This window comes from Protomyctophum parallelum, assembly GCF_964188405.1.
Source record: "Protomyctophum parallelum genome assembly, chromosome: 7".
In the NCBI taxonomy this organism is placed as follows: Eukaryota; Metazoa; Chordata; class Actinopteri; order Myctophiformes; family Myctophidae; genus Protomyctophum; species Protomyctophum parallelum.
Genome location: NC_139705.1, coordinates 41,935,201 through 41,960,635, shown reverse-complemented (window position 1 = coordinate 41,960,635; position 25,435 = coordinate 41,935,201). Strand labels below are relative to the sequence as shown.

At 43.3% G+C, this 25,435-nt stretch overlaps 1 protein-coding gene across 1 annotated transcript in view; it reads left to right on the top strand.

Moving 5' to 3' along the window:
• Positions 1 to 4,998: 4,998 nt before the first annotated feature.
• Positions 4,999 to 25,435, top strand: part of LOC310862383 (fibulin-2-like) — a 59,254-nt gene continuing 38,817 nt past the window's right edge. Inside the window, exons 1-2 of the mRNA XM_083770262.1 lie at positions 4,999 to 5,088; positions 9,081 to 10,751. Coding sequence (XP_083626388.1) covers positions 9,197 to 10,751 — 1,555 coding nt within the window. The 5' untranslated portion in view covers positions 4,999 to 5,088; positions 9,081 to 9,196. The remainder of the gene's footprint in view (positions 5,089 to 9,080; positions 10,752 to 25,435) is intronic.

The following is a 25,435-nucleotide window of genomic DNA, read 5'->3' as shown; positions in this document are numbered from 1 at the left end:
TAGGTAAAGTATTTCTGTACAACAACAAACAAATACATTGCATGGATGCACCTGGGACGTATCCTCAGTGATGTATCCTGAGGTCAACAGGGTTTCGGGTCTACCAACATCATACCCCTCACTCAGGCAACCCAGCCGGGGTTGATCAAATCCAGATTTACGTCCCAGTAGCTACCCTCGATCAGTCCATCAGGGAATGAGCAAGGCCACACAATCTGTTTCTCCGGAACTACTCTGCCGGGACTGGGAGAACCAAATTCTGGCGCGTGGAAGGACTAGGCTCTATGGGTTGACTCCTGTCCGGGCCCCAGCTCCTACGTCTCATCAGTTCCACTCCTGCTCTCACCAGGCACTCCATTCAGGAGTGGTGGAATATAATCCCTCCTAAAGGCCTCACCGAGGTTTGTTGGGCTTCCTCCTCACGGAGGACACAGGCTGGGGCGCTAACCCATACTGCTCACCCGGGTGCCGTCTACATTCCGGCTGTCACCCTTCTCTCCGGTGGTCACCAGACTATACCCAGTTGTCACCCGGTCTATATTCCTATGAGTCTATTCAAATGAGTGAGTACACACATTTGTAAACGGAAGTATACAGTTTAGCCTATACTTCTTTGGCCAGAAAAACAAAAATAAAGACAGGCTCTGCTTTTCAAAAACAATTAATTTGCAACAGATGTGATGGGACTCGGGAGGGATACATTTGTATTATTTCCAGTTGTCACCTTCCCGCGACCCCACTTGGGGTCCCCCTCCCAGCCCGTACTCGTAGTTGGTATAAAATTAGGATATTTCTGTGAGGTTGGCTGAAACCACAATGTCTGAACCACACACTTACTGTAAGCTAAACCCCTTGTGCAATAATAACAGGGCTAGATTACACTGCATGTGGCAATGCAGTAACATTCTCCACACGTGACCCGTGATACCAGCAAGAACCCCATTCCACCTGTTCAAACAGAGAGGGGAGATCAGGACATGCATGTCACGCAATAGACAGATAATATTTAAAACCTGCCCAGCTAGACAGTGATGTCATTGTCACTGGCATGAGATTCAGTGAAAACCACGCAGAATACAGTGTTTCTAGTGTAGCCAAGCTACCCGAGAGTAGGATGACTTCACTGTACTTGGAGGACAAACAAACACTGTGTAAATCAATGTTTCAGCGTAGGTCTTCAACAGGGGGTCCGGGACCCCCCACGGGGCCCTCAGAGTCACTGCAGAGAGGCTGCCAAATCTCTGTGTCATAGGGGGAAGAAATCCCTCCAGAAATGTCTCCTAAATGCCTAGAACAGACCTTGTGTATATAAACATTAAACAAACAAACAAACAAAAGAACGAAATTATTTAATTTGATCTAACACTGATTAGGCTATGCTGTCAAACAAATCTATGAATCCATCAACGCTGCATCATCACTTGGAGGCGACCCATTGGCATACAAGAAAAACCTGGGGAGTACTTCCAAGGTCTCAACTCTATCAACGGTCAAACACACATTGATGAGGCAATCGGCTAAATCTGGTGAAAACCTCTCATCTAGCTGGAAGGAAGGCTTTCTAAAACAAATACTAAATAAATCAAGTTAAATATGCAACACAAAGTGGGAGTCCCCGCTTCATCTCTCTCAGCTAGCTAAACCAAGGGGTCCTTGGCCTGAAGATGCTCTGTACAGCGTTGGTTCTCAACCTTTTCAGGCTGTACGTCACGTGACCCCCCGGAAAGAATCATAATTTGAACTGGGGAGTGACGTGAGCCCCACCCTGACAAGCACTTGGAATTGTAGAAGTTGAGGCATTAGGCTACATTTAGTTTGACTTGGTGGCGGTGCCACAGATACATTTTTGCCTCTGTTATATTGTTTCACAATTTGGCCAATGTTTGACCCATGCAGTTATTATAGTATAAGTCACTATTATAATACCATAGTATTTTATAGTATTGTCCCCCAAATATAATGTGGGGACCCCCCTGGGGGTCCTGACCCACAGATTGAGAACCACTGCTCTACAGTGTCTCTGTGAACACTGTTGGGGAGGGGGAGAGGGGGGGGCATGCAGGCCATTAGGCGGATTTATCCAGAGGCGGCGCTGCAGTCAGTGCTCTCTGCGAATTAGTATTGGCAGAAGTCACCTTTCCAGCATGCATGGATGGGAAATCACAACAGAGCGGGGTGCAATTACCTTTGGAAACTTCCAGCGTGTGTCAGGTTACGTTACTGTGCACTGGAGAAACCAGGCATTACTGCAACCAGGTCGTCTCGCCCCAGGGAGCAAGGAGAGGTCAACTACTGGGAGTGAACTGGACCATTTGGTCTCCACCGGTGTGACAAGATGACGTCCCCCTGCAGGAGTCAGGGGGTTTCAAGGGTTGTGAACCCATTAAGCATACGTGCTGGTGTTGTGTGAGCCTTCCATGTCAGGGAAATTCTCAGTTTGCGGCCATTGATCATGAAAAAAATAGGTTTTTATTTCTGCAGAGGATGAACAGCATGCATATTTTCCCCATTCGCAAGTGTGAGGAGATCGAATTTTAAACACCACAAAGTGAGACATTGCCATTGCTATGATCGCTTCCCAAGTGGAACCTCCTTAATTAGTCCAGTAGTATTGTTACCCACACAGTGGGTGGTCAATGCATTTAGCCGTGTTACATAATCTACAGTATATCAAGTGTACAACCTTTGCAAAGAAGAAAAGCAGACTTCAAATTTAATTTCCTCTCCTGGGGTGTTTTTGCATGCCTGTCATACTGGGGGTGAACCCGTAGGTCCAGAGTCTACCAGAGACCTGTAGGTCTGTGGACAGGCCATGGCGGACAGCAACCCCTATAGGGACTTAGGTATAAGCCTTGTTCCAGGGACATTAAACTCACGTGTCCAGAGTTATTAAAAGTCAGCCTGGCACAGGTCAAGCTGAGATCACACTTATAACTTTGGACCAGAACACAATGTGGCTCTCTGCATGCGGCGTGCAGCCCCAGATACACACTGTGTACAAATCACAATATTGGATGAGATTATGAATGTACTCGGTGACATAGCCTACTGTAGCCTACTTGTACTGACTGTGGAACCTATTAGGTCCAGATGTCTAGTGTTCCAAGATTGGCTATAGTTTTGAGATGCTTGCACAGTATAAACCTTTAACTCTGTAAGTGTACAAATGTAACCAAATTATTTGGTTACATTAAAGGGATTGTGACATTAAAAAAAAGGTTTTGGAATTGTTCTTGTTTTTTTAGGTTTTCTAATCTCAATTGCACCCAAAAAACATGAACTTTTAACATTCAGTAGATTTTCTGTGATCTGGGGTTTTCGGCTCAAACAGGTGCTCTGATTTGCCGGCAGTAAGTGACATCACTTACTGCAAATCCCATATATGTCAATGGGATTTGCCAGCAGATGTCACTGTTTCACTGTGTTGCCTGTTTTCATTGTAGCTCAAAAGGCCCAAAAAACCCCAAAGAAAACTTCAGACCACAGAAAATCCACTGAATGTTCAAAGTTCAGGTTTTTTGGGTGTAATTGAGGTCATAAAACCTAAAATAAAAAATAAAAATAAAAATAAATGAAAATGAATGTCATAAAACCTTTAAGTATACACTCTCAGAGTGACGTACATTGAGGATTTTACTGCGTGTGTTTGTGTGTGTGTGTGTGTGTGTGTGTGTGTGTGTGTGTGTGTGTGTGGGGGGGGGTGTCCATTGTGTTATACATTTGTACATTCTTTGTATACTGAGCAGTGAGGATTTTAGTGTGTGTGTGTGTGTGTGTGTGTGTGTGTGTGTGTGTGTGTGTGTGTGTGTGTTCGTGCGTGCGTGCATGCGTGTGTGCATGCGTGTGTGTGTGTGTGTGTGTGTGTGTGTGTGTGTGTGTGTGTGTGTGTGTGTGTGTGTGTGTTTGCACAGAATTGTATTCAACTGTTAACAATTACTGAACTGAAATGTGAAATTCAGAGGAAAACAAGCAGTGAAGAAACAAACAGTATTACAGAGCCAAGTCCGAGAAGATATCACTTTCGATGATTCCGATTCACCCAAAAAAAAAACGTCCATGTGTGTTTTCCCCTCTTGGCTGTGTGCATATTCATGAGACTGAGCACAGAAAAGACCACTAATGGGGCCACTGACTCTCTGTCATTGATTAGTCAAGGGGGCCCCCTAAAACAAAGTAGCCAATGGCCCCCACTGGCCCTTGGGTTTGTGTGATCAATCTCTTCATCCACTGAAGCTGCCTTTGTCTTCGTTTTATGCTGCTGACCCAAGTGACCTTAGAGTGCAACCTCATCAGTTATATTGCAGAAGTGAGGAGGAGGATTGCTTTATAGCCTATACATATAGTATACAACCAGTGTACACCAGGATAAAATTAGGTTAGATACTCTTTGAACACTTTAAAAGAGTCTGTATATTCTGACAGATATATTGAATTTTACAGCCCCAGAGACAGCCAGATATTATGTACCGTAAATGCAATTATACAAAAAGATAGTTTGATGTAGGCTAAAGACATCATGTGATTACATTTGTCTGTGTGAGTTTGATTTAGGACAGATGGTAGTGGTGGTGGCTATTTAAGGGAAGAAATTAAGTGAAACGATAACCTGGGCTAAATTGATAGGCCATGCTTCACTGTTAGAACAGAGACAGTTTTTCCACGTCTAAATTAACCACTTACAACAACCTTGCACAAAATAGCATAGGCTAATTATACCAAGTAAATTGATCGGCTGTTCGTCGCACATCATTCCTTCAGAATGTAGGCTAGAGCAATTGAATTCACAGATGTTCCGTTCGCAAGAGAGGCACATTGATTCAAGCGATGATGAAGAATACGTTTGCAGTCATTATAAAGGCGAATAAATATGAAGTTGAATTCATTCCTGACCGCGAAGTTATTTTGGAACAATTCCACAGCAGGCAGCATGTTGTCCCGCCCTCCTAAAAAGGGGAGAGGGGCGCTGCACGCACACCCTCCCGAACGGAGCAGAACGCACAGAACGCACAACGAAGCCTACAAACTTCATGGACAAGTTTCCTTCTGAAGCGCACCGCACACTGACAAGCAACGCAACATCAACGAAAGGTGAGCACATGCAGTTCCATTAGTATTGTTTTAAAATGTCGTTGTCCCGTGTGGGGGACGGGACAGTTTTGTGTGTGTTTGTTTATTTTTGTGGAGGATGATGAGATGCTAGTGTTTTCCATTCAGCGTGCCAGTGCATAGGCTACACACTTGCTTCAGTCGGTAAAGCCTGTTCAACACAGATGGAGAGTGCAGGAGAACATGACATGTTTCATTTAAAACTCGAACGACAATTTACTCAGAGGAAAAAGTAACAATAAGCCATTCATATGAACCAGATTAAATTGTAGCCATAGGCCTATTAACCAATTTAGATGCTTAAAATCAACCCAAATTAACATTGTATAAATTGTATTTATCAATTTATAGCTATAGAAATATTAGAACATCTATAGAAATTATTATTATTATCAATTCATTGAACAAATGGTTCCTCAGCATGTGGTCTAAATGTTCTAGTCTAGTAAATGGTTGTGGTCACAGGTCACTGGGAAAAGAAACTGCATTCTCCACTTGCACTTTCAGAATGTGTTTTCCTAAAGAATCATCATCATCATTAAATGATTTAATTTTGTGCGAACTGGGAATAGAAAGTTTCTCACTTGCACTTTCAGAATGTGCTTTCCTATAAGAATCATCATCATCATTTTACCAGCCATTATAATTACGTAGGCTACACTACATCATATCATCAGCATCACTGTTTACGGGTTTAAAACTTGTCTGTCTGTGACACGCTCAATGCACTGCTGACTGACTGAGGACTTTATCTTATCTATCACTACAGATGCTGGAATTCATTGTATGTTGGAGCATGTGAGTGTGCAACTGTGTGTGTGTGTGTGTGTGTGTGTGTGTGTGTGTGTGTGTGTGTGTGTGTGTGTGTGTGTGTGTGTGTGTGTGTAAACTGTATATGTCACAGTCTCTTTGAGCAAAGGGATAAAGGTCACACAAACTTGGCTACTGGGCAGACAAAGCATACAATGACTGTTTGGAATGTCTTGTAGGGCACTGAACTGGTATAGTGAAACAAAACAGTCCAGCCAATACATTTCATTCACAGAAAACAGCCTTATCAAGATTTACTGTTATTAGAATTCAATCATCAATTACATTTTCACGTTCAGCTACTCCAGATGATGTTAGAGTTTACTACAGTGTATGTCAATTGTCAACAACATTGAGTTTGAACTTTGGCGGTTCACAGCAAGAGCACCAAACCGGTGGGCCATGTGCCAGTTATGTTCTAGATCTGGTGAGATGATTTCATACCCGGACACACAAAGACATCATTATTCCTCAAGCAGTACTGCACTATACTTCACATCATTGCTGTCGGGCAGAAACCTCTTATCTCCATATTCTAACTTTGTGTGTGTGTTTCCCCCCGTAAATTAACGCCCGACTTGATCATACTAAAGCATCACAGAAAAGCATTGACAGTACGCAGATCTGTTTTCGAGCTTGTAGATCTGCTACTTTTGAATTTGAATCCTGAAAAGTAACAGTTTTGGACATGTGAGGTGTGGTTTCCACCCGACAGAGACGATGTCATTCCGTGGCTTTGTCTGGATGATGAAGTGATAGAGACAGATGTGAGAGTTTGCCAAACTTATATTCCTATATTTTCGTTACCTCTTTCTTTTAAAATGGACAATGCTTCAATGCATTTTGCTTTGACAGAGAAGAGCTTCCTGTCCACCATCCCTGCCTTATATGAGGTAGAGAATAATTCCCTTCATTCCCATGGCTGTATGAGCACAAGCTGAACTTTCCACCTGCCATGACACATGTTGTTCTCAAAGTGATGTCTGGACTGTCCGAGAAAGTCCACTAGCTCTTTGGGGGGTTCCAGGAGGAGGTCCCCAGCAGAAAAGTTGAAGCATCCTATTTTATTTTTGCTATGCTCAAAAATAGCCACAATGTCACAATGTAAGTCATTGTGAAATTGTAGAGCACGATATTTTCGAGAACAAAATCTATTCAAAAGGGGGGCGAGGAGGCCAGATTCATTGGAGGTCAAAGGTAATTTATAATAATTAATGTACTGTGTGCTTCAGTTATTGTCTTAATGTAGAGATGGAGAGTTGTGAATTGTAACTCGGTACTGAGAGACGTGTTGGAGCAGGTTTCTCTCATACAACAAGGTGCACAATGAGCAAGGAAGAAAGATATAGCATGTCAACATGGACACACTTTGTTTTGGCCTCTGTCTCTGCCCTGCTTCCTGTTACAATATAAATATTATATGGTCTTCTAGTACTGTGTAGCCTACTGTGTGTACGATGTAGGCCTATACGCATGTGTGTTGTGTACATACAGCACTGTGCATATACGTTTGAGAAATAGCTCTAAACAATGCACTATTGGCATTATATCAAACATATTTTTTTTATACAGACATTTTCACAACAAGCTTGTTCTACCGTTGAGACATTTTAGCATGAAATTCCTTGACCCGTGGCATTTATACGGAGGGAAAGTTCAATATAAAACACCTGTTTTTCAATATGCTCTTTGATTTGAAGTCATATCACTGACTCATGAGACTACAGCGTAATACTGCTGCTGTAGGCTATATGTCAGAATACCAGTTAGTTCTGAATGCTAACCATGCAGGTATATTATTTGTGGATTTTAATGCATGTTTGCAAGAATTCTGACAACACCTCTAAAACCTGGTTAAATGCATCCATTCTAATCCCAGTGTAAATGTCTCTATACATTGTCTGTCGGGTGGAAACCTCATTATAAAACAGTTACTTTTCAGGTAATAAGGTATATTTGGTATTCTCCTTTAACTGCTACTTTCGATGTTTTTGTGCGACGCTGTATGATGTTCAAGTAAGGCATTCATTTACGGGAAAAAAACACAAAAATATGGAGACAAGCCTTTTCTGCCCAACAGCAACAAAATCCTAATTCAAACTGAACTAAGCTGAAGAACCAGTAGAGAGAGAGAGAGTGTGTGTGTGTGTGTGTGTGTGTGTGTGTGTGTGTGTGTGTGTGTGTGTGTGTGTGTGTGTGTGTGTGTGTGTGTGTGTGTGTGTGTGTGTGTGTGTGTGTGTGTGTGTGTGTGTGTGTGTGTGTGTGTGTGTGTGTGTGTGTGTGTGTGTGTGTGTGTGTGTGTGTGTGTGTAATTGTATGACTTCTTTTAGAATATAGGGCTATAACACTTATCTTAACCGAAAAATAAATAAATAAAATATCACTTATACAGGCCCATTAATGGTACAAGGCACAAGTTTATTATTTCTATATTAAATTTGTTGCAGCTGGAATGGTTTATTATTCCAGCAGCTACTATACTGTAGTGTAGGCAGACATGAATCCTGTTGCTGAGTGGATTCATATGCCTGTATGCTGCATGGCATCCACACATCTGCTACAGATTCTAGAGAAGAAAACACTTTCTACCAAAATGTGCTATCCCAAACAGTAAATCACTATCTTTGATACGTTGTCATCTCATCTTACTTGTCTGTACAGTGCATTCAAACTGGGGATTTTATGGCAAAGTACAGTATGTCCTGATTTGTTTTTCTTTTCAACTCTATTTTTACCACCAGACAGAATAATGTCCACAATTTAACATTCTTACCTTTCGGCCAAAAGCACCATGCTCCTTCTAGCACTGTGGCAAAGGAGAAGGCATGTACACATAATGCATTAGGTAGATGATAAAGGCTTTCGCATTATTACTCATCATAATGCATGGCATGATGCATATACTGTAGTATATAAAACACTAAAAACAGTACATAAAGACAAAAACATTATTAAAAGACTGAAAATAAGTGCAGGTGAGAAAGGAAACCCATAATCTCACCTAAAATAATTGGTAAGTTAAACAAAGTATTCAAACATAAGGTATGACAAACAACAAAGTTGAATTGTGTGGGTGCCTGAGTCTGTGTGTGAGCAGTGTGCGTATATGAAATCCTTGTTTGTATTCAAATCAAATGTAATTGTATTATGTTTTACTTTTACAGACTTAAAGAGTGCCAGTGAAGAAACTCCAAATCGGAAATCTAGACATCTGAAGAGGAGCAGCCGTCTGACATTCAACTTAAAATTGTAACCTCAAGTATTACTTTTTTGTGCAAAAATGTACAGTCAGAAGTTGACTTTATTGTTTCTATGTTGGACGATACTGTGTCTAGAGACCTGTAGTGCACAGTCGTGCATAAACGTGGACTGCCCCAATCTGCAGAACTGCATCGAGGAGGTTTTGAACCGTGGTGCCTGCTGTCCCACGTGTGTCCGAAGGGGATGCATGTGCGAGGGCTACCAGTACTATGACTGTCTCTCCATGGGCTTCCCGACGGGGAAGGTTCCAGAGGGAAAGTCTTACTTTGTGGATTTTGGAAGCACAGAGTGCTCCTGTCCTCGGGGCGGCGGTAAGATAAGCTGCCGTTTTATTCCGTGCCCCGAGATTCCAGCCAACTGCATCGACGTGGCGCAACCTGCTGATGGATGCCAGCAGTGCAAGCGCATCGGCTGTGTGCAAGGCAACAGGAAATACGAGGCGGGCCACTCCTTTCAGATGGACCCCTGCACGGTGTGTCACTGTCCGAACGACGGCGGGCGCTTGATGTGCTCGCCCATCCCTGGCTGCAACGCGCGTAGCATTAAGAAGTCCACCACCGCCGTGGACAACAACAACAACCCAGGGAGAGACATGAGCCCCCCGCTTGACAGGAGACAACCAGACCCTCCCGCCAGACCGTTTAACAACCCAGGGAGAGACATGAGCCCCCCGCTTGACAAGAGACAACCAGACCCTCCCGTCGGACCGTTTAACAACCCAGGGAGAGACATGAGCCCCCCGCTTGACAGGAGACAACCAGACCCTCCCGCCGGACCGTTCTCCAAACTGGCATTTGGCAACACGTTGCCGTTGTATAAGCCAGATCCACCCAATGTGGGCACAGAGGATTATGACTACAACACGCTGGCGGAGCCGACTTTATCCACTCAACAGGACCCGGCCCGGTTCCTGGAACCCACCACCATACCACCACCAGCGCATCACGTGACGTCGGGCTCCTCTTCCTCCAGAGTCCACCATGACAGGAGACAAGAACTTAAAGAGGAACAAGGAAGCCACACTCAAGCTGGATGGAGGGGTGCTGGGGACCACCATCACCGCTTGGACCAAACCAACACTCGAGCTGCGGAGGAATCGTCGCCACCAGTAACGACAGCAGCAGCAACCACCACCCCCACGCAGAGAGGCTCCACAGAGGACCTGCGGCCTCCACAGGAAGCTGCTGATAGGCCCATCAGACGGCCGGCCGAGCTGGACAGAGTGCTGCAGAACTCTCTGAAGGACATAAGTCAAGCGGCACGCGGGAGACACGCTGGTGGTCACCACCACAGACACAGAGATGGTCAGAGGAGCAGCAGCCACACGGCCAGAGCTCATGGTGACTCCCGCTCCTCTCAAGGCGACAAGGAGCCAGAGAAGAACGCCCCGATGGAGGACAGACATCCAGATGGTGAAGACGTAGTGCCCGGTTCTTCTTCCCACCCAACGGTTCAGTTCAGTCCCACCAGAGCTCCGGTCAATAGGGTTCTAGAGGAGGGGGATCAACCGAGGAGACAAGCCCAAACGCTGCACAACTACCAGTCCCTGCACAGGGAGTCAGACGCATCAGAGGGTAAGTCTTTTTGTTGCAATAGTCTTGTTCGAGTTTATTCGAGCAGTGGTTCTCAAACTGTTTCGTGCCAAGGATCCCCAAATTGAATATGTATTTTGGCCGCAGACCCCCATCTGAAAATGTTTTGTGCCAGTAAGACCCCCAGAAGAGAAGATTAGGGTAATTATTTTCCCAAATGATTCGAAAGTTTCCAAACACTTTAAGACCCACTGCAGGATTAGAGTGACCACAACATATATACCGTATGCAGCAGTTCCTTTCAAGTGCTGCCTTCTATAGTTATAACCAACATCAACCCAAGATTTCAGGTCACTTATGTAATGTTTTAATATAGTAATCGTAAACACATTAGAGATATTAAGAACAAGAAAGCAATTTAGTGAAATATCTAAATGTACAGTATGTGAAATATGGGTCTGATGTTAATTAAGGTAAAATGACATAAATACACTTTTATTTATTTCTCGATATATTCTAATATTAATTGACAGTATTTTATGGATGCGTTTCAGCGGCCTTCAGATTTGTTCTAAAACAAACATCACTGTGTGATGATGGCTCAGAGTGCAGTGATGACAGATGCTGGTTATCTCGCCATTTTAAATAATAACTATACTTTTCTTCGTTTGTCTTTCACTTCCTGTGCTCGGGCTGAATAAATCATAATCACTCCGTACAAGCTGGCTTTAGTCCAGGAAAAACAATGATTCATGGAAAGCCTGTGGTCCTTAGAAAGCACTTCTCTACCTTACTCACACTTGTGATTTCACAAAGTATGAAGTCAGTAGCTGGATGCATACAGTATTACTCTGTTACACCTAGAAACCCTAAACCAGAATGATGAAATTATAATTCACCGCCCTCCCAACTTGTCCTTGTCACAGTATTTGCTCATATGTTCAGTGTAATATACTCTTAACCACTTGAACCCTACAGCAGGAGTCTTCAAAGTTTTTCAGGCCAAGGATCCTTTAGCTGAAAGAGATGAAGCTACATACTCTTTAGAATTGTGTTGTAGATTAAATATTTTCATAGATGGCTTCATAGACTTGTTTGACAACACTATCATCAGTGTTGTGTAAATTTATGTTTTTAGTTTTTTCATTTACATAGTATCTTTTCTAATATGTTGGATTCATGTTAATGTGTATTTTATGACACGCCTCGGAATAAGGATGCAGTTAAAGTCTACAAATGGACCCTGGAGGCCCGGCCGGGTCACTCTCAGACTGTGTGTGTACCGTACCGGCAGAACCTCATACTGTATGTGAGCATCAGCATGTTTGGTTGGAGTTGTCAGCTTCGCTCCCCTGCCAGGCATAAACCATAAACCAATCCATATCCAAGTGCTGAGATTGAAAACAGATAATGATGAGATTACACGGATGCCTGGGAGATGAATTACAACGCGTGAGAAAGTATGAGGTGGAAAAAAATAAATACAAAAATAACCCACCATGTCTGAGAGTGGGATTTGGAAGGTGGTCATAGATCAAGAGACATTTCGGGTGGCGTTAGTGGTGTTGAATGTATTGATAAATCATATTGTCGCTCTCGGGTGGAAACCTTGTATGTCCAAAACCCTTCCTTGTTTCATTATTATTTTAAAAACTTTAAAGTCGTGAATAGCTACTATTTTCACTACTTGAACTTCAGCTATTTCTACTAATTTTGTGCGACACTCTTGCATGATGAAGTAAGGCATCAATTAACGGCAAAAAGTTGAAATTGGGATATGCAAGCTTTCTGCCTTACAGCGAGGATATCGTGATGATGAATGATGAGGAATATACAGGCTTTCTGCTGCTAGCGAAATCAATCTGCAGAGAGTCAGGAACCAATCAAACGAGCCCCGGGAATTCAAGTGGATGAGTTACGGATACAATAGCATAATTAATATTTCAAAAGTATTTTATAGCTCAATGTAATCAGTGTGACTGCAAGTTGTATTGTGTAAGCACTAAGCTGGACCTTGTGAGCCTGCAGATGAAATTGTGATTGATGTCATTTCATCCACAGTGGATCTGATCTACGGAATAAACTTGGTCAATATTGTACTAGCGTTTCTCAAAGTGGGTGCCGTGGCACGTACCCTAGGGTGGCGTGGCACAAGTCCAGGGGTGCAACAGAATACTTTGATAAGTGTACAGTATCAATATCACTTAAGTTTAACCACTTAAACCCTCTATACTTAGTAAGGTGGACCACCAAACCTTGCAAAAAATAGACAATCACAAGCTCAAGCAACGCATCACGTTGAATAGGGATGCTGGGGTTAAAGTGGTGTTAAATGTCAAGTATGAAGTTATTTTAAATCTGTCGTAATGGAAACTACTATTCTCTCAAGTTTTACTCGTGACACAAACGGTACCTTAGGGGGAAAGATTTGCATATTTACGTACCGTAATTTAACATGTAAGGTTCTATAAAGTAACAATGTAATTCAGGGGTGCCTCGGATGAAAACGTTATATACAGGCCAGGGCTGTCCTGAGACAAAATGGTTTGAGAACCACTGGGTTAGATAACCACTTAACATTTAGTTGACTGGGGTCGCCCAGGGCTCTATACCAGGCCGTTTGTCTTATTTCCCTCTACACCAAATCTCTTCTGCAAAAATCGACAAGATCAGCTATTTCCGCAGAATGTTCGGCCCAACCTGCTATTTAGCACACCATATGACTGTTGTTGAGACCTGTTGGGGATTTTTCTTTTCTTCTTTTCAGCACCTGGCCTCCATAGGAATGTCTAGTATGTATGTGTCTATATAAGATGTGTGTGTATGGGAGTGGACAACAGAGAGAGGTACCTGCCAGCTCCATTCCATATAGCATACTTCTAGACCAGTGGTTTTCAAACATTTTCATGTCAAGGACCCCCCAAATTGATACGCATTAAACCACTTAAACCCCAGCATCCGTATTGTGGGGATAGCTTTGGTGTTGTGCTATTTGTCGATCTGCTATTTTCAATAGGGGTCCTTGGAGGGGTTCCAGGGGGTCCCCAACAACAGTAGTTAACATATCATCACAATCACTATAACAATTCTATCCATATATGTATGTTGGCTATTCAAAAACACCACATCTACAAGCTCACAGCATGTCACTTCGTGCCGCACTGCAAGCTTGTCTGCTATACATATACATATCATTTTGGGGTTCCTTCCTTGACATGAAAAACGTGTGGAGTGTGGACCTTATTGTTTGCCACTGGCACATGTTGTGAAGGAGCGATACGGTGCTTGGCCAAGGTCAATTGTAGCTACAATGTTGTATTGTGAACGCCTACTGTATGATTACACACATGACTACACACCCACGCTAGCCATGTATTGTTCCCCGCTGGGAATAAGAGCATTGTGGTATTGTTATAGCTGTAAGTTAGAACTTCATGGTAGACTTCATGGTAGAAAACCCTCACGCTGCGCGTCTTTCTGCCCCCCATACAAACCTGTGGCTACAAATGAGCTGTCTCAATCTGTGCATGGAGCTGGGTGCAGTCTACTGATGCAAAGCAACTAAGCACATTTCAACCCTGTCGGCAGAAACCACTTATCTCCATATTCTAAAATGTGTTTTTTCGTAAATGAATGCCCTACTCACACTACAGTCAATGTCACGCAAAAGTAGCACATCTACAGTACACGCTCGAAGCGATGCGTTTTGAGCTTGCAGATCTGCTACTTTTGCCACTTTTTAATTTGAATCGTGAAAAGTAATTAACAGTTTTGGACATACAGTATGAGGTTTCCACCTGACAGAGACGATTTACTCAAGTACTACTTAATTCTGAGGTACCTTTACTTTAGTTGAGCATGTAGGCTTTTCAATACTTTTCAATACTTCAATACTTTATACTTCTACACAGCTAATCTACATCTCAAAGGCAAATATTGTACTTAATACTCCACTACAATTATTTTTTATTAAAAAAAAGAAAATAATTAGTTACTTACTAGTTATATTGTAGAATAGATTTAGAATATTATTACAAACCATACATTTGATACTCAGGATATACTCATGTCTACAAAAAAATATATCACCAGCTACTGTTGAAAACAATTCAGTACACTCTAAGTACTCCATGCCAATACCTTTGTAAATAATATAATAAATAATATGTTGAATACAGGACTTTTACTCATATAGTATGAGCAAGCCTGCAGTTACTATTAGCTTGGATTCCCCATCGATGGTGTCACTGGTAGGCGGGTTTGTAAACTATCCACAGCCCTCCTCTGAGACACAGATGGGGTAGACAAAATGGTACCATATTATAATGAGCAATTATATGAAGATTGCTCAAGAAGAAGGTTGAAAATGGTCGTAAAAAAATCTGAGTACTTCTTCCCCCACTGCAGCCTGTCCAGTGGCTCCTGTCTTGTAGTCCCTGGAGTCTGCTAGGGTTCAGTGGTGAAGGTCACTTGGGCTGAGGGAAGATTTCCAGAATGGTGACATGTTTAAGTACAGGCAGGATGAGTCTCTCGCAGAAAGCCGATAAGGCCCTTGAGCAGAGCCTGTTATCAAGGCTTTTAGCAGAGCTTGCCAGAGTCATTTGCACAGGAAAAGAGAGAGCATGCATTAAAGAACACAGCGGGTACTTCTCACCAAACATAGTGGGAGCACTTTGCCTTGAAGCAAGGCCCGCCGCCCACGGTAAACTTATTGTCTCCACCAGGCCGAAGGCATGGGGGGAGAGTATGTTTTGCACTCGGTCCGTCCGTCCGTGTGTCCGTGAGCAGCTAATCTCCGGCACCGTTAACCCGGTCGATGCCAAATTTTGCACACACACTCCCTGGATGCCAACGATGAACCTCTGCCCCAAAATTTCCAGAACGGCCTGTTATAGCGCCACCAGGAGGCCGCTTTGTGCAAAACAAGTTTTTGCACAGTACACCTACAGATTTTGTCCAAACATCGCGCAAATTGGTACACAGTCTCTCTAGTTCACATCTGGCTTTTAGAGCGCCACCAGTAGGCTGACTTTTGTAAAACACATTTTTGGATATTACTCCTCCGGATTTTGTCCAAAAATCCCACAAATCGTTACACAGTATCTCCATAGTCATGTGCTCAAGACGGATGTGTCTGATATTTCATATTCCATCCTAATTGGCTAACATTGGCTTTCAAATTTTGCAGGATTGGCCTGTTTTGAACAAAAAGCCTCAAATCATGAACGCAGCGTGCAATTTGACGTGAAATCTTTCACGCACTTTCCTACTAGGCTGAGGAATATAGCCCACCCATTTCACATTGGCCTGTTATAGCGCCACCAACAGGTGGATTGTGCATGCGTGCGATCAACACGGATCTGCACCATTTCCCATATTCCATCCTGATTGGCAAAGATTGGAACAAACAAACAAAAAACATGTTTATATTACTCCTAAACATTCCTATCCTACTGGTGGAGACCTGTGCCCAGAAGGGCACTTTTTCTAGTTTCCATTCAGTCGATACATATACACCCCCCTCTCGTGCGTGTTCTCTGTCTCTTCAGAACACCACCCTAAAACATCCTGGACAACGCTCCACACGTCCCAGACTCTTCTCCCTTCTGGCTCCCAAACTGTGGAACTTCGCCTCAGTCTGTAGCACTCACCGTATCACTTGCCCTAGCCTTGACGACCATACAAGCTTATGCAAAGGTTAAAATACAATTTAACCTATGTATGTCTGTGTGTGTAATCCACGTAACTTGAGAACTTGAAAACTCCATATTTATTTATTTTTTAAATCTTTATCCCACGATTTTGTAACCTATTTTCACCCCTTTGTCAATTATCTAATGTAATCCTGGGCTCTACACACCCTCCGCCAACCTAGTCCCCATATATGGGGGACATGGGGAGAGCAACGGACTTGAACTCATGCTTCCTTCATGCGTGTCCAAGTTGCTCAACTGACAGGGGGGAGTTTCCCTGGTTGGATGTAGCGCGTGGAAGGAACACGTTATTCCAACCAGTTCCTTTCCCCTCCAGGGAAAGGGTACCTACCCTAGGGGACACAAGCAGAACATGCAAACTCCACACAGAAAGGCCCTTTCGCCAACCCCAGCCTCGGGTATGGGCACTGATGACACGGAGGAGGAAACACGCCGCCAGCACCCACAGCGTCCCGAGCGGGAATCAAACCCAGTACATTCTAGCTGTGAGGCGACAGCACTACCAACTGTGCCACTGACCGTGCCCCAATGTTTTTTTTGCCACCGTGCCCCAATTTTCTTTTTTTGCCAAGGTGCCCCTCCTTGCCAAGTGCCCCGGTGGAGCTGCACCTAGCGGCCTATGGTTAATCCGGCCCTGACGCGTGCATGTGTGCTTGTGTGTGTCATGGAGGGCAATGGGGGATGGGGAGTATAGTCGTGTGCAGGATGGGTTGTTTAGACTGCGTGAGGCTGGCTGGCCTGGACTTGGTGTAGGATTTCTAGGGGAGCTATAGCTTGTACCTGTACTGTGTGCAGCACAATGCCCCCATCATGTGATGAATGAGACCACTGTTGTGGCCTGATTGCCAGACGGTACTTGCTGCTCCCTCATGAGCGTGCTGTGATTACCCCGGGTCTCCCACGAGGATTCTGGGAGCTCCCAATCCTCCCCAGTAATCACTGCAGCTGAACTGAGGTTGTACACCCCCCACACCCCCCCCCCCCTCTTCCTCTTCACACACCCCTCTCATCAACTCAAAGGAGGAATCAATCTAACGCAGTGCTTCTCAAACCTTTTCAAGTCAAGCACCCCAAAATTGTCCGTGACGCGACCACCATCTGAAAATGTTTGGATGGAAAAACCTTGTATGTCAAAAACGGTTTACTTTTCAGGAAATAGGGAAAAAAATCTGTATCATGTAGTTATTATTTTACTTACAATATTTATAAAAACCGACAGATGTATGCAATTAACCACTTTTGTGTTCCCTTAACAAAAAATAACAGATCTACAAGCATGCAGTGCAACATGTAGCACTATACTTTTGTGTGACACTGTAGTATGACGAAGTGGGGCATTATTGATGAAAAAACAACCCCAAACCCCCGCACCCCCCCCCGACCTTGAGAAACAGTGTATTGAAATATTTTAATAATAACGTCTGTGGGTGGAAACCTCATAATTATATCCAAACCTGAACTCTTCTAATTCAAAAGTAGCAAAAGTAGAATAAAATAAAATATGGAGAAGTTTTTTGCCCAACAAACAGCAACTATATTTTACCAAGGTCAAGGTTACAGTGAACGAACATGTGTCTCTAAGCGTATATAGAAATCATCTGGGAACCTGAGGTGAGACGGAACGACTAGTTTTTATCACCAGCACTGTCACGACATGCTGCTTTTCAGGAGAAGATATATAATTTTCCTGAGGATGAAAAGGAACGCGAATTCCGGACATGTTGCTGTTCCTACCTTCACTGAAAAATGTCAGAACAAGAGTGTAAAAAAATACTAAGAGAAATGGACCTTCTTTGGGTCCATTTTAACCCTGTCAGAGTTGAATAAACACTCAGGATCTTTTGCTGGGTAGTGGGTACTGTTGCTGTGAGGATCCATTTGACAGAGGCTCCTGCTTATAATCTGGGGTGCTTCCAGGTTGCTTGAAGGAATTTCCAGGCTGCTACAGTATCTATCTATCTGGCTCCAACAACATGTGCTTACTGCTTACTGACCACCAAACGATGCACATGTCACATGTTATTTAAATATAAATAAACCCATGGGCTCCAGATTCCTGGAAACCATGCAGACACAAACACAAGCTGGAACTGGGGAGAGCTGCTAAACAGCCAGTGGTGCAAACTCAGATTATTTTGTTGTAAGTATTGAAAAGTGCCCGGGAAACTCTCCCCTGTCAGGTGAAAAGAAGCAGCTTGGACACCTCATGCATAGAAGGAAGCATGAGGCCAGTCCGCTGCCCCCCCCCCCAGGTTGGCAGAGATAGTGTAGCACCCAGGATTACATTAGATAATTGACACTGGGTGAAAAAATGGGTTGCAAAATCGTGGGATAATAATAATACAAATTAAGTATTGAAAAGTGCATACTCAAGTAAAGTAAAAGTACTTAAACTTAATTTTGTGCAGAGTAAATGTACCTTCCGCCACTGTAAATAAGAATAGAGGGACTGCTCGTCTGTACTATTATGGACGGGTGCGTAGCGTTAGTCCAACGTCCCAATAATCCGACACGCATAAATCCGACTACCCAATAAGTCATCTCTAATGAAGGATATTTCCAAGAGCAGCTTGAAACTTGACCTCTCAGACAACATTGTTTCATAAGGAATACGTTTCCCCATCACCTGGTCCAAAAAAATAAATGTCTGTAGATGGATTTGCCTGGGCAAGGAATTATAGAATTTCCTGCACTCTGGCGTGGTGTGCATGCAGCTTGGAATATATTAGACATAATAAAGCAACAGGAAATGGCTGCATGGTCAAATTACAGGGCTTTGGAGGGTGTGCAGGGAAATACATTGAACCAATTTACTACATGTAGGAAAACACAGGCAATATAAGCTCACTTGATGCTGGATGCAGATTGAGGCTCTTGTAGCATATATAGCTGTAATAGGTACACGCACATGATTCTGTTTTGTTAGTGTGCGTGCGTGCGTGCGTGCGTGCGTGCGTGCGTGCGTGCGTGCGTGCGTGCGTGCGTGCGTGCGTACATGTGTCCATAGATTGATGGTGCCTTGAGAGGTTTGCAGGTGGAATGCCAAATAAAACATTAGCAAGGTGCTGTTCTGTCTCTGCAAACATTGGCCCTTCTGCATGTACAGTATCCTTAACTACAGCCCTCGTTTAGCGGTTTCTGGATCACGGCCCACTTGAAAGCATTCGCGGCCCAACCTGACCTCTTGCTGTCATGTTGAGGGTCCATTTGGAAGTTGGAACCCCTCCCAATTAAAGCCTGAGGGTCTCGTCTGGACTCCACTTTAAGAATCACTGCTGTACACTGCTCAGTACGCTACAGAATTGGTTCTCAAAGTGAGTCTGGGCACCCTCGGACCACCTCGTGCACTGTGCTGCGAGCTTCTACATCTGCAATTTTGAGAATTTGAAAGAATCTAAAAAAAGTAAATCATTTTGCATTTTTTAAGACAAATCTTTATTCTAGGGTTCCCTGGTACGACATATTTTCAGATGGGGGTCTGTGGCCAAATACGTATCAATTTGTGGCAAATCACAGATAGCAAAACGAAACAGCTTGAGAGCCACTGGCTTAGGCTATACTGTACGCTACTCTGCGAGGCCGTCATGCTGGTTATTCAACCACAGGGCGGTGTAATAGAGGTTTCGGAGGTTTTTGTGTGAAACCATCAAAGGCAGAAGCGCAAGCCTGCAGGGCCCCCTTTCAAATAACTGCAAACCTCATGAGTCAAGGGTTCACGGAGGTGGCTCACATCATGTCCATCTGCTTCTGGCTTTAAATGGTAATTAGTAGGATAGCTGTCAAATACGCATGTCTTTTTGAAAGGCGATACAGCTGCTGGATGGACTGGAAATACAGTCAGTCATGGGTGATTGGAGTAGAGAGAGGCTTGCCTTGTGTTATGTCATGAGCAGCTGCTGTTTGATACAGCGGTGGTGCGTTGGAGATCGTGCAACGTATTGTGTCTCTGCAGGTACTCATGCTGAGGGTTGACTGCCAGTGCCAACCCAATACAGATAGAGGGTATGCGCGTGACTCGTGACATCATCATATCTGGACGTTATGTGGAAACTCCTACTGAGCGGTGAAAAACTACTTTCTGGCCTTGACGGCCCATACATCCAAACCACTCAATTTGACACTCAATTTGCCACTCACTTTATGCGCATACCCTCAATTCTGTGCTTGATGCTCACAACATTACGCCTGATGCTAGGTCCTTGGTTGACCTGTTGACGTCATCTATACACTAGCTCTCTGCATTCTATGGGGTACCTTGTTTATTGTTAAGTCGCTCTGGATAGCAGCGTCTGCTTGCCTTGGTGCAATGCAGTGCAACACAACACAACCTTTTGCCAATTCAAATTTCAATTCAAATGAGAATGAAATAGGCATGAGAAATTGGAAGTAAAAGTGGAACAAAACAATCAAAACAAAACAATACATCAAATTCCATATGAATGAGAATACAATTCAAGTGTAAACAGATGCTGTGTTACATTGCAACTTTGAGGGAAGACTGTAAAAACAAATGTGCATTTTCTCTCAGAAATAGTTATACATCCATATAGCAAGGTAAGCTTGGTGTAAACTTTTGAACTTTTGGTCTAGTGCAGGGATACACACATGATTTGTTGTCCAAATCATTGTGGATTGTAATCATCATGATTGTATTCCATTAGACATCCTTCTCCTGTCACAACAGCTCACAATCTTGCTGCTGTGTTTGTACAATATTATTGTACTTCACCAGACAACAGATATGGGAGTTTTTTGTCATTCGTCATGTTTTCAAACTCTCCTTGTGTGATTGTAATGATTATGTAATCCTTGGGAAGTACGGTACAGTATGTGTCTCTAATGTCTTGGTACAGTGGGGCAAGTGGTTAGGGGAAGTGTAGCTCAGTTACTACCTCAGTTTGTGTGCAGTGGGTGCAAAGTCTGTCTTCTCTCCTTTCTTGATTCCAAGACTGTGTTCAATGAGTCTGTACCGGGGGGCATTCGTTAGTCCGACGTACCATTGGTCCCACATAAGTGCATGGACGGTTAAGAGTCGCCCTTGGCTTCCGTGTGTGGTTTGGGTTAGGGGTGGTTAGGGGTAGGGTTAGTAATGTCGGATATTGGGCCGTCAGACTAACGCTACGTATACCATCTGTACCTAGTCAATGTTCTCCTCAGTCCCAGAGCTGAGAGGAGAGAGAACTGTCTCATCTCTCTCTAGGGTTTCACTGTGAGGGCATTTATTTCTCTCTCTCTCTCTCTCTCTCTCTCTCTGTCTCTCTCTCTCTCTCTCTCTCTCTCTCTCTCTCTCTCTCTCTCACACTCTCTCTCTCTCTCTCTCTCTCTCTCTCTCTCTACCTTTGACATCAATCTAACCCTTGAACTGCGCAACCGAGTATGTATAATAAGCTATTATCTGCTATATTTCCTATAAATCAGTCACCCTTGACAGCCATGCAACACCAGCCACATGTTTGAACATAGAAATAGGGACCTTCGCCTCTCTCCACGTGTTTTTCACATTTCACAGTCTGTGATTAGTACCTATCGTATCAGCGGCGCCTGTACAGTAGCACTGCTTCAAGTCAGTGTTGCCATGTCTAGCCCAAGTGGCTTTGGACTTGTTTTTCTGTAAAGTCCCCTGTAAATATTGGTAGTTGCAGGTTGCTTGTTTTTAACCCATTAAGGACGGGAACCCCCTTTGGGGTTCTTGTTGTTATTTACAGTATATAGTTTAAACCAGACGGCTTTCCATGTCAAGGACCACCCAATTATATTTGTCCAGCAGCCCCCCATTTGAAAATATTTGGTTGTGTACAAGATTTGTTTTCAAAAAGTCTACAACACGTTGTGGGCTATTTTCAAATAGCCGATATATATAGGTTTAAACTAAAGTGCTCATGTGCCTTAAAGGTGTAGGGAAACGGAAATGGTGGGCATTATTTTTATTTTGAAGTTTCAGAAGGTTTCAACTTGAAACACCGCTCTGAAGTTTCTGAACCAATCAGGCGATGGGACGGTAGGTAGCTAGGGACGGTACTATGCTACAGTATACGCAGGACGCATGGTGTGTGTTTGTTTACAAGTCAGATAGTCGGCCAGCTGTACCAGTTTACTGTTATGTGGCTTATTTCTACCCTATAATGTTTTCAGATACATATTTTAGCATGATGATTAAGTTAAAAACCGAGTAATACACTGTCTGGATGTTATCTTGAATGGGAATAAAAATGGAGGATTTCTGTAATCAGTAGCAGCTGTGTTGGACAGTGTTGGACGGATGCGCAGATATGGGGAATTAAACGGGTGAGCTTCATTTTTATTAGCTTTTATCGATGTGGGCCTCGACACGTCATCACGCAGTACGTTTTCAGGAAGTAATTAAAATGAGATTTTATGGACTTTTGATATAAAAATAGTAAATACACAAAAATGAAAATTTTCCCATTTTTTGGTATCCATTGTTAGGTATGCTATGCTCATATGATGACCACGGATGTGGTGTAAAAAATAATACAATAATAAAAAAAAAAAACATTTTTCATTTCACTACGCCTTTAATAATCGCTTCTTTTGAGCTTGTTTTCATAGACCTGGTTGCTTATTAACCTTTCGAGGCGATAGCCCCTCCTATGTCCAGCTTTTGGTGTATGTAACCCAATGTCTGAACACAAACATTAGATGCCATTGACAATGAATGGACCATTTTTTGTTTTTGTGTAAACACAAACATTGCGTAACACAAACATTGATGACGAAGGTGATGACGCAAATTGTGATTGGCCGGAATGAGATGATGCATGATGATGTACGATGATAAGAGCGCCACTCACTTCACACAGGTGTGATTATATATATTTTTTTGTTTTTGTTCTGCCTTTTCTGCCTTTATTGTTAGAGATAGTAGACTGACAGGAAATGGGGAGAAAGAGACGCTGAGTGACACTCAGCAAAGGTCGTCAGGATCGGGAGTCGAACCGACGACACGCTGTCAGGCAGCATTAGCAGGAGGCTACGTATAGGTCACCCGGGCCACCTGGTTGCTTATTTCCTCTGCGAAATCTGGCAACACTGCTTCATCATGTCCACAGAGAGGGAATGAGAGACATGAGGCTCAATTAGCGGGAAGAAGCCAGGCGGCAGCCTGCTGATTTATCACACGGCGGGGCCCAGACATGTCCAGAGTCGGCCCTTTCTATCCTTCATCTAATACTTTACTCTCACAGAGGGTGATGTCACCCTCACTTTGGGGCGAGAGACAGTAGCCTGTCTGGGTCTGATATTAGGCACATGTAATGACAGGTGTAGAAAAGAAAGGTGTTGGCAATTCAAGGTTCAAGGTTCAAGGTTCTTTATTATTTGTCTCCTGAGGAAGAAGTTTGTCTTAGACAGAGGGCCCGCATGCAAGCGTAGCCCTTATGTCCATGTTGCCGCGGTGCAGCGCCAAATATGCAGCTGATGTGTCCTTCAACCATCCACCATGCTTGGGCATACAGTATATTGGGCATTCTGGGCAAGTTTCAAAAGTTTTTGAAAATAGCACATCTAGCTTGTAGACTGATTATTTTGTACTTTTCTAGTTTTTAGAAACTTTAATCGAATCAAATTGATTCGAATTAATTTGGTATCGGAGCCGCAAATCTGTAGTTTGGGCTCCCCTCCACACAGACACACACGCACACGCACACTCACACGCACATGCACACACAAACACACATGCGCGCACACACACACACACACACACACACACACACACACACACACACACACACACACACACACACACACACACACACACACACACACACACACACACACACAACAACCTCGCAAGTGAGATAAATCCGCCCAGCTAATTACTGCACAGAAATGAGTTTGCTGCTTTGCCTAATTAGAAGGTCTGTGAATAGATGGGGAGGAGAGACTTGGTCACAGTGCCTGGGGGGGGAAATGGTTCAGATGAGACACTTCATCATTGTTTTTATGGTATAGCCAATCTCAGCGTAACTCAATCTATTTCAGCCATCATTTTCATTTAACGCGTCCACATTTCTCAATGGAAATGGCCTTTGATTTGAATTTTAACTATGTATATCGTCTGTCGGGTGGACAAAACAGTTTTTTAAAATTCAAAAGTAGCAAAAGTAGCAGGTCTACAAGCTCAAACGCTACCTTTGAAGCTTTTGTGTGATGCTGTATGATCACGTAGGGCATGCATGGGCAACTGGCGGCCCCCACCACCACCACCAGTCTACATATAGACTTCAGTTTATATGTAGCTTAATGACAAGGATTAAAATGTCATTGTCTTTTTTTGTATGTATTTGTATGTATGTATTTGTATTTAGTTCATAAAGTTAACATAACTATAAATAAATGCATTTGAAATTAAATTAAAAAAAGGTTACTTTTCACGATTCCAATAGCTGATGCGATGCGTTTTGAGCTTGTAGATCGGCTATTTTTGACATGACAGAAATATGCAACGTGGCCTTCTGGAGTGAGTGTGGAGATATAGTTGCCCTCTCCGTCGTCAAAGTTGCCCACCCCTGACGTAGGGCATTCATTTACCAAAGTTAGAATATGGAGATAGGAGGTTTCTTCCCAACAGCAAAGATACATACATCCTACCATCTGGTCAGACACATGGGGCTTCATTTGAGTCAATTTCACCTGGAGAAAATGAATGGGACGTAATGTAAGCGACGAGGAATCATGATGATCTCTGCCTTATAATAACAGCTGCATTCTCTCCGGTTCAAAGAGACTTGTTAGACTGCGGGTAGTGGCACGGATATTTATGCATCAAACAGTCACTGTGTGTGCTTTTAACTCTTCAAATCTTCTCATTTCTAAACCTATAAATTACTTGCTCTCACTCGCACTCCTCTGAGCTGGTGTCCTCGGCATTGTAGTCGTGAGTCTGTCAACAGGGGCATTCAAACAGAAACTAAATCATACAGTTGAAATATTGGAAGTAAAAAAATGCCACACTGACCTCAGAAAGTCTCTTAATTTCTTCGGTGGAAGTTC